This window comes from Megascapheus bottae, chromosome 18 (assembly GCF_031878675.1).
Source record: "Megascapheus bottae isolate mThoBot1 chromosome 18, mThoBot2.hap1, whole genome shotgun sequence".
Classification (NCBI taxonomy): domain Eukaryota; kingdom Metazoa; phylum Chordata; class Mammalia; order Rodentia; family Geomyidae; genus Megascapheus; species Megascapheus bottae.
The window spans coordinates 36,258,644-36,276,279 of NC_143526.1; the positions used below are offsets into that span (position 1 = coordinate 36,258,644).

The 17,636-nt window shown below is 38.5% G+C and overlaps 1 protein-coding gene across 1 annotated transcript in view; it reads right to left on the bottom strand.

The window, feature by feature from the left end:
- The window catches only part of Ptprt (protein tyrosine phosphatase receptor type T), a 679,440-nt gene that overhangs the window by 206,909 nt on the left and 454,895 nt on the right, over positions 1 to 17,636 (bottom strand). The window contains exon 11 of the mRNA XM_090352716.1: positions 20 to 293. Coding sequence (XP_090208842.1) covers positions 20 to 293 — 274 coding nt within the window. The remainder of the gene's footprint in view (positions 1 to 19; positions 294 to 17,636) is intronic.

The window sequence follows — 17,636 nt, forward strand, 5'->3', positions numbered from 1 at the left end:
TCCACGTGGCCATACTTACTCCATTTGCTTTGCTGAGTGCCTGGAAGTAGATGCTGTAGCTTTTCAGTGGGGACAGGGGAGGGTTCCAGTAGCCATTGTAGGTCTTGTTGTCACCCACTGTGAATGGCTGGGTGACAGGCAGGTTGGCCGGCTTGAGCTCAGCAGCGAAGTAGTGCAGAGAGTCAAGGTTGGAGGCATTCCTGTAGCTTACAGGTACTGAGAAACACTCCACAATGTCAGCTGCCCTCCGGGACTTCTGAAGTCTCTCCTCTTTGACAACTAGCTGGTAAACACTGGACAGGAAAGAGGAGAGATGGATGAGCCCCTCTGTGGTGGAATGAGCAATCTTGTGCTTATGGTCAGCACAAGTCCCCTCGTGGGAGTTGTGGACACATCATGATCACTTCCTGTCTACAGTGACTCAGATGTTCAAATCATTAATACTTTGGAGGAACCTGTCTTCATGAAGAGGTCACACCAAACATGTCCAAAATTCAGCTGCATCCCAATCCCTAGGAACCGGTAAATCCCTATCTGTCGTGTTGGCTAATTCTCAATAAAGGGTTCATGGTTTCAGTTGGTATCTCCCTTGTTCTCACTCCGCACCATTAATAAACCAGCCCTGTAGACTGGACTTGACCTCAGCAGTGTCATCTGCTTCTCCCCTCTCACTATCAAGGTTGGCCACTATCCACTTCTCATCTGCCTTCACCAGAGTTTTTGTCTCTCATTTATTTGATCAGTTAGTCTGTCCATTAATTTCTTTCATCATATAACCCTGTCCTTGCTCAAAAACTACCACAGCTTCTCCATTGTCCACATTGTCTTTGGTAAACCCAGCCTGACAGGTGGAGCCCTTTGCCTACCTTGCAGCCTTCATTTGACATCTTCTGGTGATGCCTCTAGCAATCCAGCTTTCCCCCACGCCATCATGTCATGTTGCCTCTGCCTGAAGTACTCGCCAATCCTGTCCACATCTGCCTATGAAAGTCTTTCCTTAAAGGCTCAGCCTTCCCCAACTTTGACTTCCTTTCTGAAGCCTACATAGATCTGTCCAGTCAGGAAGAGTTGTTGCTCTGCTGTTGTTTTTTTTTTTTTACATCTTATCAATCACTATTGGTTGGTTTTGTAGCAACATGAGTCGGAGCAGCTCAATGTCTCAGTGGGTAGTCTGTGCCAGGTAGGTTAATTATCTTGGAATCACTTTCCAAACATACATGATGTCCCACAAGATGCCTGATATGAAGCAGGTGATTGATGAATGCATGTTGAAGTGAATCAAACTGGATTGATTTAAAGTAGAAAGCAAGGACACAAAGCCAACTCTGCCTGCATGCAGGAACTTTGACTCAAGGCAAACTGAGAGGGATTCCTTGGAGCTCTTGTCTACTGGTCTCCTATCATTCCTTCAAGTTAGAACCATGCAAGAAAGGTGATCCTGTGTGTGCAGAGATGACTGAACCTTTATTGAACATCAATGGTACGTCAAAGGTTGGTCTAAAATGGTTTTAAAATTGGGCACCTCATCTCTTCAAGTGCCTTACTATGTACTTCTTTTGAACAAATGCCCTTTTAGAAACTTTTATTGTGAAGATTTCTGAGACCCATGATCTAAGACATAAGGACAATGCTTAAAGAGTACTCACAAGGAGTGAGTCATAGCAAGAGCCCCAAATCAATCATGTGAATGTGCTGTGAACTTGCACATGATTGAAATAGATCCATGCAAAGACGTGTGGGCACTCATGGCTCACACTTGCAATCCTAGCTACTTAGGAGTCTGAGATCTGAAAAAGTCAGCCTGGACAGACAAATTCAAGAGACTTACCTCTGATTAACTAGCAAAAAGCCAAAAAATAGAAGGTGTGGCTCAAACAGTAATAGTGACTCAGACTTGCGTGAAAAAGCCAAGAGAAAACATAAGGCCTTGGGTTCAAGCCCTACCACAGGCACATCCACATGCATGCACGTTCACACACACATACACATACACACATAGAGGAGAGATACAATGATACAATTTGGGTAAAGATATAAAAGCATAGATTTAATTATTTTTTTGGTAGTCCTGGGCTTGAGCTCAGGGCCTGAGCACTGCCCTTGGATTTTTTTTTTCCCCTCAAGGCTATTATCCTACCACTTAAGCCATAGCACCACTTCTGGCTTTTTCTCAGTATGGGGTATCAAGGAATCAAACTTGGGTTTTCATGTATGCGAGGCAAGCAATCAACCACTAGGCCAAACTCCCAGCCCCAAAGATAGATTTTTAAAAATTCAAGAAAAGAAGGGCTACAAAAGACTCCCCCCAAGAACAGATTATTTGCTTGATATGTTAAATATTCCCTGGATTTAACTGACTGTGGAGATAGTTAGCCATGCAAAGGACAAAGAGATGGGCATGAGAGCATATGACACATAGGAATGAATGGAAAATATGGTTGGAAATTAGTAGAAGCCCACTGCACATGCCCATTGACTTATATGCATCTCTGCCTACTTTCCCCTAAGACCTAGTCTTTTCCTAATCCCTGTTTTGGCTGAGTGCAGCCCACATGACAAAACCTCTGTGCTGGTATCTCAGTCGGCCCGCTCATCCATCCTACCTTGAATCTTTTCTATCATCCTTTCCCACTACATTGAGATCACAGAGGTTTGGGGGAATTCCTGGAATTGGTGTCTCCCTTTTGGGATAATTTTAAATCTTCCTTGTGGCCTTTTTGTGATCAGGCAGATCAAGGAGGACCTAAAAACTACCCATGACATACATAAGATTTCTGTAGGTGTAGAAAGCCAGGCAGATAGGATTCCTTTATGTCTGAATGTTGCCAAGACACGTGGATGAAGGAACAGGATCCACACAAGTGTTACCGTGGTGGGTGGGTGGGTGGGGTGACATATGCCTGTATTTCCAGCTCCGTGGGAGGTGAAAGTGCGAGGATTATAGTTTATGGCTGACACCCTGGCAAGCAACTAAAGCAAACAAAATTGAAAGCAAAAAGAGCTGGGTTTGTGGCTCAAGTGGTAGAACATTTGTCTTACAATGATTCCAAAACCCAAAAATCTAACAGAAAAAAAAGATCTATTTGTCTATTTAATCACAGTAGCCAGATTAGAGATTATGATGTCTGGCTACATGACCCGAGAATCCAACTCTAGCAGCAAACAGCAGCAGAAACTCAAACTCTTTTCCTTCACACTTCCACATTGGTTCTTTCTTTTTTATGGCTTTAATTTTTCCCATACGTAACACAATCTATGAAGGACCATGTAAATACCTTTAAAAATTTTTTTTAACTTGGTGGCCTAAACCGCTTAGCTCTATTTTAACCAGCCTCAGAGGAAACAACAAAAGACTAAAACAGAATTTTTTTCCTTTTTTTTGGTTAAACTGCATCGTCAACATATGGTTCACATTCATTTGGGGATTATTGTGTGGAAGCACACTCAGCAACTCCCTCTGGCCCACTGCATCTGCAGCTTGGCCATTTAGACACAAATCTGCAACTATAGCCTGAACACTGAAAACGTTTGTCAGATAAAATCTCTTTGCCAGTAGATCCAGCCTCTCTCAAAGATCAGTGAACTATGATTAAAAGAAGGAGCGAGAAGAAAGAGTGCTTGGGATTTGTGTAAGGTTCTTTTCCTTGGAGGATACACATTAGGAAAGGAATGCCCGTTGATTATGACTGGTGGTTCTCTGACCAGATTTCAACTAGCAGAAACAGGGACCTATTAGGGCCATTAACAATTCCGGTGGCTTGCTTTGCATCTCCAAGGAGGATGTTTCCAGCCAGAGGCAGTACCCCTTTGCAATGCTGCCTTCAAATGACAGATGGAGTGTAGGCTTCACTTCTCAGGTGAAAGCTGTCCCAGGTCCAGATAGATATACATTCTGATTCCTGCACTTCTGGAAAGAGGATTTTACAGAAAGAGGAAAACAAGCCAGGTTTCATTGTAACAATGTACAGAGGAAGTAAAAGGTCCCAGGAGAAAAGCAGTAAGGAAATAAAACAAGCAGGAGAGCCAAGGTAATGAAAGCAAGCAAGGGTGTGATCTCAGCCAGATCCTAAAGGTAGCACTGGAGAATTGATGGTACCCCATAGTTGGTCTCATCTCCAGCCACATGCTTTTGAACATGGAGTAGCAATGCATTCTTTGTTAAAGGTTGTAAATGTGTGAGCCAGACAAGGAGGCTGCATATCTCAGGGAAGTCCTCCAAAGCAGGTCACATCTGAGAACCATTTGCGTGAAAACATATGGCGCCCAAAGGAGAGGATCTGCATGGGCAACCACAGTATGCCATTCAAAGTCCCAACAGGTGTGAGACGTGCACAATATCAGAGATCTGTTTTAGCGAGGTGTGGTTCCTCTTTTGGCCCCAGCCTCCTGGAGCTGTGGCAATAATAACCTTTCATCAGTCAAATACGGCTCCTCCACCACTGGTTCTTCAAGTGAGGATCCAAAACTATCAGCTTAGAATCTTAAAGGTGACCCAAACTCTGCAGTTTTTAACTGTAAATACAAATTATGCACCCCCACACGGGACTTTAAAAAATGCTTATCCCCTGACCCCATTTTAGACCAAATGAATCAGAATCTATTGAGAATGGGACTTCACACGGAACCAAATGTTTTCTCTAATGTTCTCTAAATGGTTCTCCTATATAACTAGGAAGTAAAAAATCTACTATAAATACTGGAGTATTTATACTTTTCTACCTAACAAGAGCATTCCCCTTCCAGCATTCTCAGTCCCTTAAAATCATTTATTTGGGTTATTTCAAGTCCACCAAGGCATTAATTCATAATTACTGCTTTATCATAACTATATGTCTATCATGTTTTGAGTCATTTCTTTGATTTCTTCCTTAGGGATTTTTTTTGTCACAATAGAATCCTTTTGTCTGATTTGTTTACTGACATGCCAACTGCCTCTAAATAGACTGTGAAGTTCATAAGAGCTAGGATCCTGTTATTTGAACATTGCTTTTAATACCACAATAAATATATAAAAGTTGTTCACTATTTATTAAAGACCTAAATCAATCAAAAATTCATAAAATTAATTTAGTTTCCACTCATATTAATTCATACCAAACTTTCAATCATCCTCATATTTCTGCTCCATTTGCCCACAGTATCTTTTCTCTTCTTCTTCAGAATAAGAATTCTTCATCTAATTAAACCTGGGCCAAACATCAACTTTCTGAGGAACATATCCTGACTGGCAACCCAGAACCAGCTTCTTTTTCCTTTGGTTTCATATCTCTTCAACTCAATTTCTATTGTAGGTCTTACTACTGTGTACTGCAATGGTGGTTCACCAATTGGTCAATGTTTATTGACCAATCATCAAGTATCATGTTAAATTCATTCCATCCATTATTCTATATAGCTTTCATAGCAACTCTGAGAGGAAGATACCATCTCCATTTGACAAATTAAAAGAACTGATATAGGGTAGGAAGAAAAGTAGCAATAAAAACTTCCTCAGCCTGACAAAAAACTATCCATAAAACTTAGAGGGGCCAGGAGTTTGGCCTAGTGGTAGAATGCTCACCTAGCATGCACAAAGCCCTGGGTTCAATTCCCTGGAACCACATACACAGAAAAAGCCAGAAGTGATGCAGCTCAAGTGGCAGACTGCTAGCCTTGAGCAAAACATGTCCAAGGACAATGCCCAGGTCCTGAGTTCAAGTCCCAGAACTGGCAAAAAAAAAACCCCACACACATAAATAACATCATCAAACTCAAAGATAAGAGACTAAATTAAAATCTTTTTCTCTGAAATCAGGATCCACACATGGATATCTGACAAATACCATACAGGAGATTCTAGCCATTGAAATCAGTTAAAACTAATTAATGAAATCACTTAATAAACAAGGTCAAAAAGGAAGAATTAAGACTTATTTGCAGATGCTATGATCTTATATTCTTCTAGGTGGCCAACTCTAAAAAGGTTTACACACACACACACACACACACACACACACACACACTTACAGAATAAAATAGTACATAAATATAAATTATATTTTCTCACTGAAAAAGCAATATGGAAATAAAGTTAAATATGATTCCACTCAATACAATAAAAACTACTTAGAAATAAATTCAACAGAAATAAAAGGCTTGTAAATTAAAAAAATAAATTGGAAAGGACATAAATAAATGAAAAGACATTCCATGTTCATGAATTGGAACAGTCGATATTGCTAAAATAACAGTTCTCCCCAAAGTTGTCTGTAGATTTACTTACGTATTTTGGGCAGTATTTGAACTCAGGGCTTCACACTTGCAAGGTATACATTACCTCAACCATACCTCTATCCCTTTCTTGCTTAACTTTTCAGGTAGTTCTCATGGTTTTTGTTGTTGTTGTTGTTGTTGTTTTCCCTAAGACTGGTTTCAGATCACAGTCCTTCTGGTATCTTCTAGGTGGAAGGCATGTACCACCACACCCAGATGAATGAAATGGGGTAATGATAACTTTTTATCCTGTTGGCTTCTATCTTGTGATTCTCCACATCTTCCCTTCCCTTCCAGCCACTGGGTATGATTTTAGGTGTCAGAACCACAGGAACTGAAAAACTCTAATGATTTGATCCTAAAACGGATGAAGAAATGTAAGTGCCCCTAATAGATCTAAAGTGATTTTAATTATATAAAGGAAGTTTTAGGACTTGCACTGTCCCTTTTCTTATAAATTCTGAAAATCGATACCATGATAGGCTGGCAGAAGAATAGACATATAGATCAATGAAAGTGCATTGAGATTCTTGACAAAGTTGCTGAGACAATTCAGCAGCAGCAGAATCATCATTTCAAGAAATAGTGTTGAGCAAATTGAATACCCCATGCAAAAAAAGCTAGATTTAAATTCATCCTATACATAGGAACTAATAGAAAAGGGATCATTATCCTAAACACAAGAACTTATGCCATAAAACTTCTAGGAATAAACACACAAAATCTTGATGACCTTGCAACTGGAAAAAATGTATAAAGATAAAATGCCCAAAGAACAAGCTACCAGTGAAAAAAACACAAACTGACTGAATTGCATTGAAAATCTAGGCTTCAGAAACATGGTTAAACAAATTAAAATAGGAGCATATAGTGAGCAAAATACTTCTAAATAATTTATATGATAAAAACTTATGTCCAATATCTATAAGAACACACTACAACGCAGTAAGACTGCAAAAGATAAAATTTGTGAAGTATCTGCCAGGTGCTTGTGGCTCATGCCTGTTATTTTAGCTGCTCAGGAAATAGATCTGAAAACCACAGTTCAAAGTCACAGTTCAATCAGAAAAGTCCTGGAGATTCCAAGTCCAATCCACAAGCTAGATTGGAGGTGTTCAAATGATAGAGCATCAGCTCTCAGTGATAAATCCAAGGAAAAATGGGAGGTACTGATTTCAAACCCTAGTACCAACACGCACATGTGTGTGTGTGCGTGCATGCACACATACACAAATATTTGCCTAGAAATTTTATTAGAGATGACACACAAATGGCAAATAAGCTATTGAAAAGATGGTCAACACTATCAATCATTAGGAAAATGTAAATTAAAATAGCCATAAGAAACCACTACATTTCTCTGTTAGAATGTCCATCAGTTAAAAGATAGAAAACAGGAGTTGGTGCAAATGGAAATACTGGACTCTTCATATCTTTTTTGTTGGGAAGGTAACAAGTGACAGTCACTTTGTAAAACAGTATGGTGGTTCTTTAGTAAATATTACTCTACCATTCATCCAGCCATTCTACTCCTGGATGTCTATGCAAGACATGCATCATCACAAAGAAATACACAATTGTTCATAGTAGCATTGTTAAGTGATTTTACGCTGTGGTAGAGACATTCTGATATGGTTTTGTGATGGTAGCTGCACAACTATTGCACATTTACTGGAAACCACTGAATTATACACTTAAAATGGGCGAATTTTATGGCATATGAAAGAGACCTCTAGAAAGCTGCCAAGGAAATGAGAGTCTTGGACTGAATAATTTCGAGTGTTCTTTCTCTTCTTAAAAAGCCATGATCTATCCTCCCCACTATGCACAGATTGCAATACAAAAAGACAATGAGCAGTGCTTGGTGTTATTGGGTAAGATGAATTGAGAAACAGTTGTGTGTTTTGTATTCCCCCAAAGACTCTAGCTTTGCAATTTCATTCCCCACATTAAAGGTCACCTCGCACTGTGAAACTGAAATTCACCATGATATGTCTTAGTGATTTCAAGGTTCTGGGAATTCTGCTTTACTTCACTATTTGCCTTATCAAAAGCTCTCAGAGGACAGGAGGAAGTAGGGAGAGAAGCATGTCTACCTGTTGCACATCTTTGCTTGGTTTCACACTAGCTATGTGGCCTGTCTGTCTGCCTTTTGTACACTTGTGAATCAGATATTTCCTGAGTGACTACAGTTCAGCCAATGCGAATTTCATTGTGATGGGGCTTCCAAGTAGTGAAAACTTAGAACCAAGCTGGAAAAGACAGAAAACAAAAATAAATAAACAAAACAAAACAATTAATAAATAAAATAACAACAACAAAAAACACAATGAGGTGAGAAAGAGGAAATCTTTCCAGGAAGGGTTCTGAGAAGAGCAGGTCACAGAGTGTCCTGTGAGGAGTGTCCTGTAAAGTGGGATAACGTGTCTATAGATATTCCATAGAGGCATCCTCTTGGTTTACCCATAATTCGCATGCTACTGAAGCAGATGAATTTCTTTGGGGTCCTAGGAGACCTTTCTCCTGTGACTGAATTGTTCGTGATACATGGAAGGATAATGAATCATGTGAAGAAATTTAGAGAGAGAGAGAAATATGATCACAAAGCAACCAGGACAATTCAACTAAAGAAGTCAGCTACATTATTATTATTATTATTAATTTGTGAATGAGAGTTACAGCTTTCTAGCCTCTTTTCCAACATTTACAAGAAGTTGAATTGGCTTTCATTGAGTGTTAACTATGGTTGAGACCAATTTCTCCTCAATCATGGTCCTTCTCTTGTTAATAATACCATGTAAATATCTTCCATGTGCAAGATATCTAGAACCTGACAATTTCTTTTCTTGACAACAACCCTAGGCCAAACCCTCAGCATCTCGTGATTACTATAATTGCATTCTATTCTCCGAATTTTCTTTTATTTTTGTCCCTAATAATTTACTGTCAGTGGCCAGAAAAACATAAAAATCAAATTTAAAAAATATGCCAATTGTTGTAACAACCTTCTTTTCAAACCCTTCTTCTGGCACCTAGGTATCACATAAAAGTGAAAAGGAAAACAGAAACAAAACAAAACTACATTTCTTCAATGAACTCCAATGAACTTAGCCTTCACTTTTAAATTTCTTTTCCAGTTATATTGGGGAAAAAAAATCACCTCTTCTATTGCCAGAACCTTCTAGATAAGCTCCTATATCAAGGCCTTCACACTTGGTATCTTTTGTGCTCGGAGTCTTTGGTATATCAACCCTTGGAAGCTATCACTGTCTTTGCCAGCAAAGTTCTACTTGACTGCTGTGTTTAAATACAACTGACTCCAACCCACATCATATTCTGTTACAATTCTGTGTTTAGATCTGCAACATCTCATTTACCAAAAATGAGTATAACCTAAGAACCTCAGTGCTTTCAAGAGAATGCTGTAGAAACAGCAAATGTCAACCTTCTTTGGGAACAAAGTAAGTGGACAGACAGGGACTCACTTGGTGAGATTTCAGTAGATGACTGAGATTGGTTGACCTTTTCTAAAGCAGTATCAAACTAAAAAGCTCTGCCACTCATTGTCAGATATGCTGAAAAAGTCACTTGCATTTAAAATCTAACCAGTGCAGCAAGACACAAAACAGAAGAGATATACATCTTAGCAAGGAAAGCAATTCATCATCATTTGTTGATAATGTGATTGTGACTTAATATATTGAAGGGAATCAATTGAAAGACTTCTAAAATTAATAAAAGGACCCAGTAAAGTGCTTTAATATAAGATAGAGATAAATAAATTGTCTATTGTGAAAAAAAACAAGCTAGACAATATAATGGGAAAAATCCTTCTAGAATGGAGTCCTTTAAAAATAATGAAGGATAACATAAATAAGAAATGAATGAGACTGATATTAGAAGGAAACAACTGCTTTACTGAGTGATACAAAAGAGAGTACCCAGTCCTTAGCCCAAGGCTCAGCAGAGTGGATGTAAACTAATTGTACGGAATCAAAGATGATTATACATGGACAGAAATACTGAAGTTCTGCAGGAAAGTACTGACTCACGACAAGTTGATGTAATGTTATCTTTGTGAAAAAGCATTTTACATAGTTTATATGCCATTCAAGAGCCCCAAAGATGCAGATCACCACAATCTGGCAAATCTATTGGTTTAATTCTTTAAAAGAAGAAATGCACTTAAGAACTTCTTCTGTTTCCTAATAAAGAGAAGGGTAAAAAAATCTCTATTGTTTATTATTATTTTTTATTGTTGGGGTAATGTATACAGGGGTTACAGTTATATTTGTCAGGTAGTGGGTGCATTAGTTCTTATACACCGATACCCCGTTCTCATGTTTTTGTTCCTGTTTCCCCAACCTGTTGTGTTTTTTATTTTTTTAATTAAAGAATTTATTAACATTGATTTTTACATCATATTTCAAATGATGTATTTAACAAACAAGTATTCAAGAAGGGAATCTCTATATACAATCACTGGCACTTAGATTTCAGAACATGATTAAAATTAGGCTGAGGGTTTATATGTCATAGATACATATTAATTCATGTACTTAAACATTATGTCTATAGAGTCATAGATTTTTATGTCAATGTAGTTGTGTTTATATTTCTAGTACCATGTCCATAGCATTGGGTATGCAAATATTGAGTCCTTGTTCCTGTACTGTTTGGATCTACTAGCCACATATTAAGGATACCATGAGCCTTTTGTTCCTTTGGTCTTGACTTGTCTCACTCAAAATGATTTGCTCTAGATTCATCCCCCTGCAAATGCCATTATTTTATCTTGACTGTTAGCTATGTAGAATTCCATTGTATGTATATACCACATTTTCTGTATCTATTCATCTGCAGTAGGGCAGATTGTTTCCATCACCTAGCTATTGTGAATAGTGCAGAGATGAACATAACTGAGCAGGTGTCCTTATCATATCTTGGGTTATGATGTTCAGGATAGTCCTTGTGTTTTTTTTATTAAGGAATGTTATAAAATTATAATACTTACCTCTACTACTGGAATATAGGTTAAATAAAAATGCGATAAAGCTAGGTGACAGTGGCACATGCCCATAATCCTAGCTACTTAGGAGGCTAAGATCTGAGAATTACAGTCCAAAACCATCCAGGGCACGAGACTCTTATCCCCAGTTAAGCACATCCAAAAACAAACAAATAAATATATAAAAGTAAATAAACAAATGAAATCCAGAAGTGGAGCTGGGGCTTAAATGGTAGAGCATTAGCTGTGAACAAAAAGGCTCAGGGACAGCTCCCAAGCCTTGAATTCAAGCCCTAGGACTGCCACGCACATGCACACACATACAGAAACACATGTGTGTCTCTATGTTAAAATAGAAAAGGAGAGACAGAGAGACAGTGAGAAGGACTTTTATGTATAGACATATAAATAACACAAATTCAATGAAATAGAAAATTATGAACAACAAATTTCAGACTTTATCACCTGTGTAGAAACTATATTGTATCTCAATTACTTAGTAATTTATTTCTTTATTTACAAAATTTCATGATATCTACATCAGCCAAATGCAAAGTGTTGGGTCTTGAATGAAATATTTCAAACTCTTAAGGGACATGTGATTGGTACAAGTGGGGAGAAATTTGAATTATTTGCTCTATATGAAATGCTAATATCTTATCAATTTATAGTTTCCAGAATGTGATTGCATTGTGTCTGTGTGAGAGGGTTCTTTTTTCCTTAGCAATGATAAACTAAAAGTTTTCCAGAGTAGTGATTTTTACAACTCATCTTCAAATGGTTCAACAACCATCTGAAGAGGAAAGAAATTAAATGTGACCAAGTCTTGGCAACTGATAAGCCTGGTAGAAGAATATGTGGAGGAACACTGAACCATTTTCAGGATTCCCTATAGGTTTGACATCAAAGAAAAAAATAATTTTATGTATAAATTTGATACTAGGATAAATAATACAACAAATTATAAGAAGCTATACTCAGAAAATAAGAGAAGGGAACAATAATTTACTATTTAAGACAATGGAGTAGTGTGGAGGATAAAATATTAAGGGACAGACATAGAAATCAATTTATCATCTGAAGAAATCTAGATACACATAATATGTTGTGTATATAATGAGATAGAAGTAGAAAAGCCAAAATTACAAATGAATAAAAAATTTCCAACTGGTGAAAATAAGAATTTTCCCAATCATTCTCATGTGAAGTAGGGACTCAAACCCACAATTTCATACTCTTTAGAAGCTGTTACAATGAGAACAGTGATGTGTAGTGCTTATGGGAGAAGACTAAACCTGTTTTTGGCATCTGAAAAGCCTTTGTTATTAAACAAAAAAGAATGACAAAAATTAATTAAGCATTCTATAAAAAGAAAATTAGAATAAACAATACTAGAGCCAGATGGCTTTTCCAATGAGTCCTTTCAATCTTTCAGGAACTGATAATTCCCATGCTATGTAAACAATTACATAGGACAGAAAAGAGAGAAAGCATATGGAATTATTGCAACTTATTTCTTTAATACAGTCTTCGGTTGGCTCCCCTAAATAGGTCACTTACCCCAAGAATACTAGGCAGACTTAGTAATGGAAAATCTTGGAAAATACCACAACAGTCCAAGTCGAAAACATACAATCATAAATGGTTGCCAAAGGCATTTGATAAAGTTAAATGCCCATTTCTCATTGCAAATGAATGACAAAGACAAAACATAGAACAAAAATATTTCCTTACTGCATTTCTGAAACCATCTGCTTCAAACTGACAAGTAACCTTGTATGCGAGAGAAATTTGCTGGAGGCCTAGTTTACTGAGCTTGGAAGTTAGAAAGGTCAACTATCAGTGTTGTTTGGTATCATTGCTTCCAATGCAACTAAACAAAGCTACACTAAGACTTATTACAACATGAGTAAGAGCACATGAAATCATTATTACTCATAGATGATATGATTATAAGATGGTAAATCAAGATAATAAAATTTAATCAAAGAAAGTCATGAGAGGGTTCACCTCTCATGGATAACACAATGCATGCATGCATGTGTACACAAGCACATACACACACACGTGCACACACACAATTTGCTGAGATATCAGCAACAAGAAAAGAATAGGAAATAAAATTTCAGAACGAACAGAGGACAACATTGATTTTAAGAAGCAATTTTAACTGGATAGTTGTAAATGGAATCTATGTGATAGAATCCATGTAGTTTTTCTGGGAAACAGTACAGACTGGAACAAGTACTTTTGCCTTCTTTCAGTATGGAAATGTCCATCTTCATATCATGTCAGACTGGGTGTTGATGGGAGCCTATAATCCATGTCAACACTGGAGAATTGGAGGCAAGTTGATCACCACTTTAAGATCAGCTTGAACTACAGAGATCTTGTCTCAAGCAACAACCACAGCAACAATAGCAAATCTTGTATAACATAATAATTTCAGATGAACCAATAGTTGCAATATAAGTTAAACCAATTTCCTTTGGAGAGCTTTAGGGAACACTAGAAAGTGATTTTTTTAAGCCATAGGGAAGCATGTACTAGTGAAAATAGTCAAAAATATTATGAACGAGACCATCAGGAGGACTGGACGGTGGAATATTTTAAAAGCTTGGATTAAAATGGTTGCAGAGTTGAACACACACACACACACACACACACACACACACACACACACACAGGCACTAGGTATCCATTTAGTGAGTCACTATCATGAGTTAGGACTGGGAAGGATTTTTGGTGAATGGCATGGAGAAACATTGCTACTGTTTGGAGAAGTAAAAGAATGAATGCCAATAAACATCATAGGAATGGTAGCTGTTATTGTCATATGTGACAAAAGAAAGACGTGAGGCTAGGCGCCGGTGATGGCTGATGTCTATAATCCTAGCTTCTCAGAGTGCCAAGAGCTGAGGATTGAGGTTCGAAGCCAGTTCAGGCAGGCAAAAAGCCAGAAGTGAAGCTGTGGGGCTCAAGTGGTCGAGTGCTAGCCTTCAGCATAAAAAAGCTAAGGAAGAATGCACTGAGTTCAAGTCCCAAGACTGGTATTGTGCCCAGATTTCAGGATCCCCAAAGACCACCAAGGAGCTGAACCCGATGTAAGAGCACAAGAGTCTTTATTGCAGGCTCAAGCCTGGACTCACAATCAACACTGACACAGTGGGTCTGAGTTGAGAGTCCTCACTTCCTGTTGTACAGGGTTTTGACAGGGTTTTGGGAACATTAGTAATAAGTTGAGCAAATCATAACACACTGCGGACAAATAGCAGGAAGTGATTGGTTATCTCAAAGGGTTTATGTATTATGAATTGATTGGCTAGTGTTAGGGGATATGTGCCAAACTGCAGGGCAGCTGAAGGGCAGCTGGTCAGGATATCACAATAGTTATCACAGGATGTCACAATGATTATCTTATCCTGGAGCCTTAAATCACTGGGGCGCTTTTACACAGGGAGTTGTCTGGAATTTACTATTTTCTTTTGAAGCTGCCATTTCTGCTGGTTAAGAATTAGTTCAGAGTGACCTTCGTCGAGGGGGGGGGCAGTCTGGGTGACTTTCTGCTAGGACCTGCTTAAAAATAACTTTTTAATGAAGTTCATCAAACTTCAAAATTAATTGAGGCTTCACAATGGCACAAAAAGGAAAGCAGAGAAAGAAGATGTGACACTACAAGGAGAGATAAAGATGGTAGCAAATAAATACTAAATTGTCCAAAATGTAAATCTGAATTTTTGTTATCATTTCTGCATATGCTGTAAAACTTAAATTTCATTTCAACTGAAGAGCTAAAATGAAGTTGTGCAAAACACCTCAGTATTTTGATGAGGACCCAAGGTATTTGGGAAAGTGAAAATACTCTGAAGATGATGTTTAAATGTGCAATGTGACAAATAACTTCCATGTAATAATATGTTTAATTGAGGGATAGTCTACTTTGGAAGAATGAAATAATTTCTGTTACATTTAATATGTTTTCTCCGCCCTCCACCCTGGTAATGTTAATTATTTAAAAACATCCAGTTACATAGCCCATTCCCAACTCCACTCCAGAGGTGTGATTTTCAGAGTGCACACAGCCTGTGGAGATTGGCTTTGAAGCAAGGAGGTGGGGCGGAGGTGTGGTAGAAAGGATGAGCCCCATAACAATATATTGTATGCATACAGTGACATGTTAGAATGAAGCTCCTTTGGCAGAGCTGATTGACACACATTAAAATGTGGGGAAAGAAGGGTGAAGTACAATATCAATCCAGTGACTACTGTACAATCGCCTTATATGTTAATATCAGCAGCTCTTTTTAACCCAAAACTGAAGGCAAGTTTATACAGAGTTCAGTACACATACAGTGCTCAGAAAAGCAGAATGCTGGAGAACCTGACCACTCAAGAAGCAGTAAGCGTCCACCTGATCTCAGAAAGTTCTGGAATTCAGAATCTCAAACCTTTCCCCGTTGCCACCTAATCAGAATCTGTCTTGTAAGAGATCTCAGGATGGTCTACTTGCATATTGCCTTTGAAAAAGCAGCAAAGTAAAACAGGGCACTTTAGGGAACTTTAAAGTTTCCTTCCTGCTTTTATTTTGTTCCTTAGTAAAACATTCCAAGTGTTTTCTGTACTGTAGCAGAGTGCCAGGCTATTTCCCTCACTCCAGGCTTCCCAACACTGCCTTCTTGTTGAGAAGCCCTGGGAAGCAACCCCTTTACCCTCCTGCCAAGATCTCAGTTGCAATGTCATTGTTATCTTCTACATTCACCTTATGTGGTAAGAGGAACTGAGGGGGAAAATGGAGTTGAAGGAGATGAGCCTGGATAGGGGTTCAGGCTCCAGCTCAGGGTGGAAACCCACAGAGATGCTCTGGGGACAGGAAAGCTTCAGCAGGCAATTTCTAAGAAAGCATTTGAATGAGAAAAGAAGAAGAAGAAAAAGAAAACATTCGACAGGGTGCCTGGGATGTCTTGGAACAAAGACAGTTTGGGGAAGTCAAAGTAGCAGGTGCCTTCCCTCCCAAGGCGGTTTTGTATGACCACCTGCAATCAATCATCCAGGAAAAGGCAAATGAAGTGGTTACTAAATTATCCTCAAATGAATCCTAATTGTTGGGCATTGTAGTGCAGATTGGACAAATCAACCCTAGAGGAGAGTTACAACATCCAACGAAACTTCTTTCCTACAGGAAACTACAACCCACAGATGGGGCTGTCTGCAGGAATGCAATGATCTGAAAATTGCACCTGTGCAGGGAACACTAGGGGCCAGGTCTCCACTCTAGCAGAAAGGCCTGTGGTTTCTGGAAGCCCACTGTAAATCTCAGGATGTGGAGGAAAGAAACAGCAACTCCAGACAACCTTATACACATACAATTACAGAGATTTCCACTCTAAGTCTTGCACTGAGTTGAACTCAGCAGTTCCTCAAGTATACTCGATGACCCCTTGGGAGTTCAAGACTCATTATTATTGTTGTTAATATTATTATTATCATGCCAGTCCTGGGGCTTGAACTCTGGGCCGGGGCACTATCCCTGAGCTTTTTGACTCAAGGCTAGCGCTCTACCACTTGAGCCACAGCACCATTTCTGGCTTTTCTGAGTAGTTTATTGCATATAAAAGTCTTATGGACTTTCCTGCCTGGGCTGGCTTCAAACGTGATCTTCAGATCCCAGCTTCTTAAGCAGCTGGGATTACAGGTATGAGCCACCTGAACCTGACTCTAAGACTTATTTTTGTCATCATTTTATAGCATGACAATTACTCATCAAAAATTAATAATAAAAATTATTAAACCAAAGGAAGTCATCCTTGTAAACACTGACATGGCGCAGATGGATTGTAAATAACAAAACAAAACAGGACATTCAGGACACAGACCTTATTCCAGGAATTCTGTTGCTCCCCAACAACTCAAGGAATCAGCCACTTACAACTTATAGAGTAATTTTACTTAACAACTGATGATGAAACAGTCTTTAAAACTTTAAGACCAATTTACCCAGTAACTATCCCTGGCAATCAGGCTTCTCATCTAATGCTACAAATAGGGATTTCCTCCTCTTCCAATAAAACTTCTACCTGTGCTTTGGTAGTGTGACTCATCAGACACCATCCCAGCCTGGGACTGTGTGACCTGAACACAATCCCATTCTTTAGTTCTGAACAAATTCCCTTGAAGGGAGATTTCTCTATTTTTGCTTAATTTGAGAAACATCAAAACAATTTTCATGGCAATAGTAAGACTTTCTCTGCCTTTTTGTGCCAGGCTGTAGGTCATCCAGGAGAAATAACATTGGTTTGTAAAATTGTAGGTGCCTATTAGCATGAATTAAAGGAAATGGTCTCCAATTATCCCGTCATACTTGTCCTTATGCTTGCCA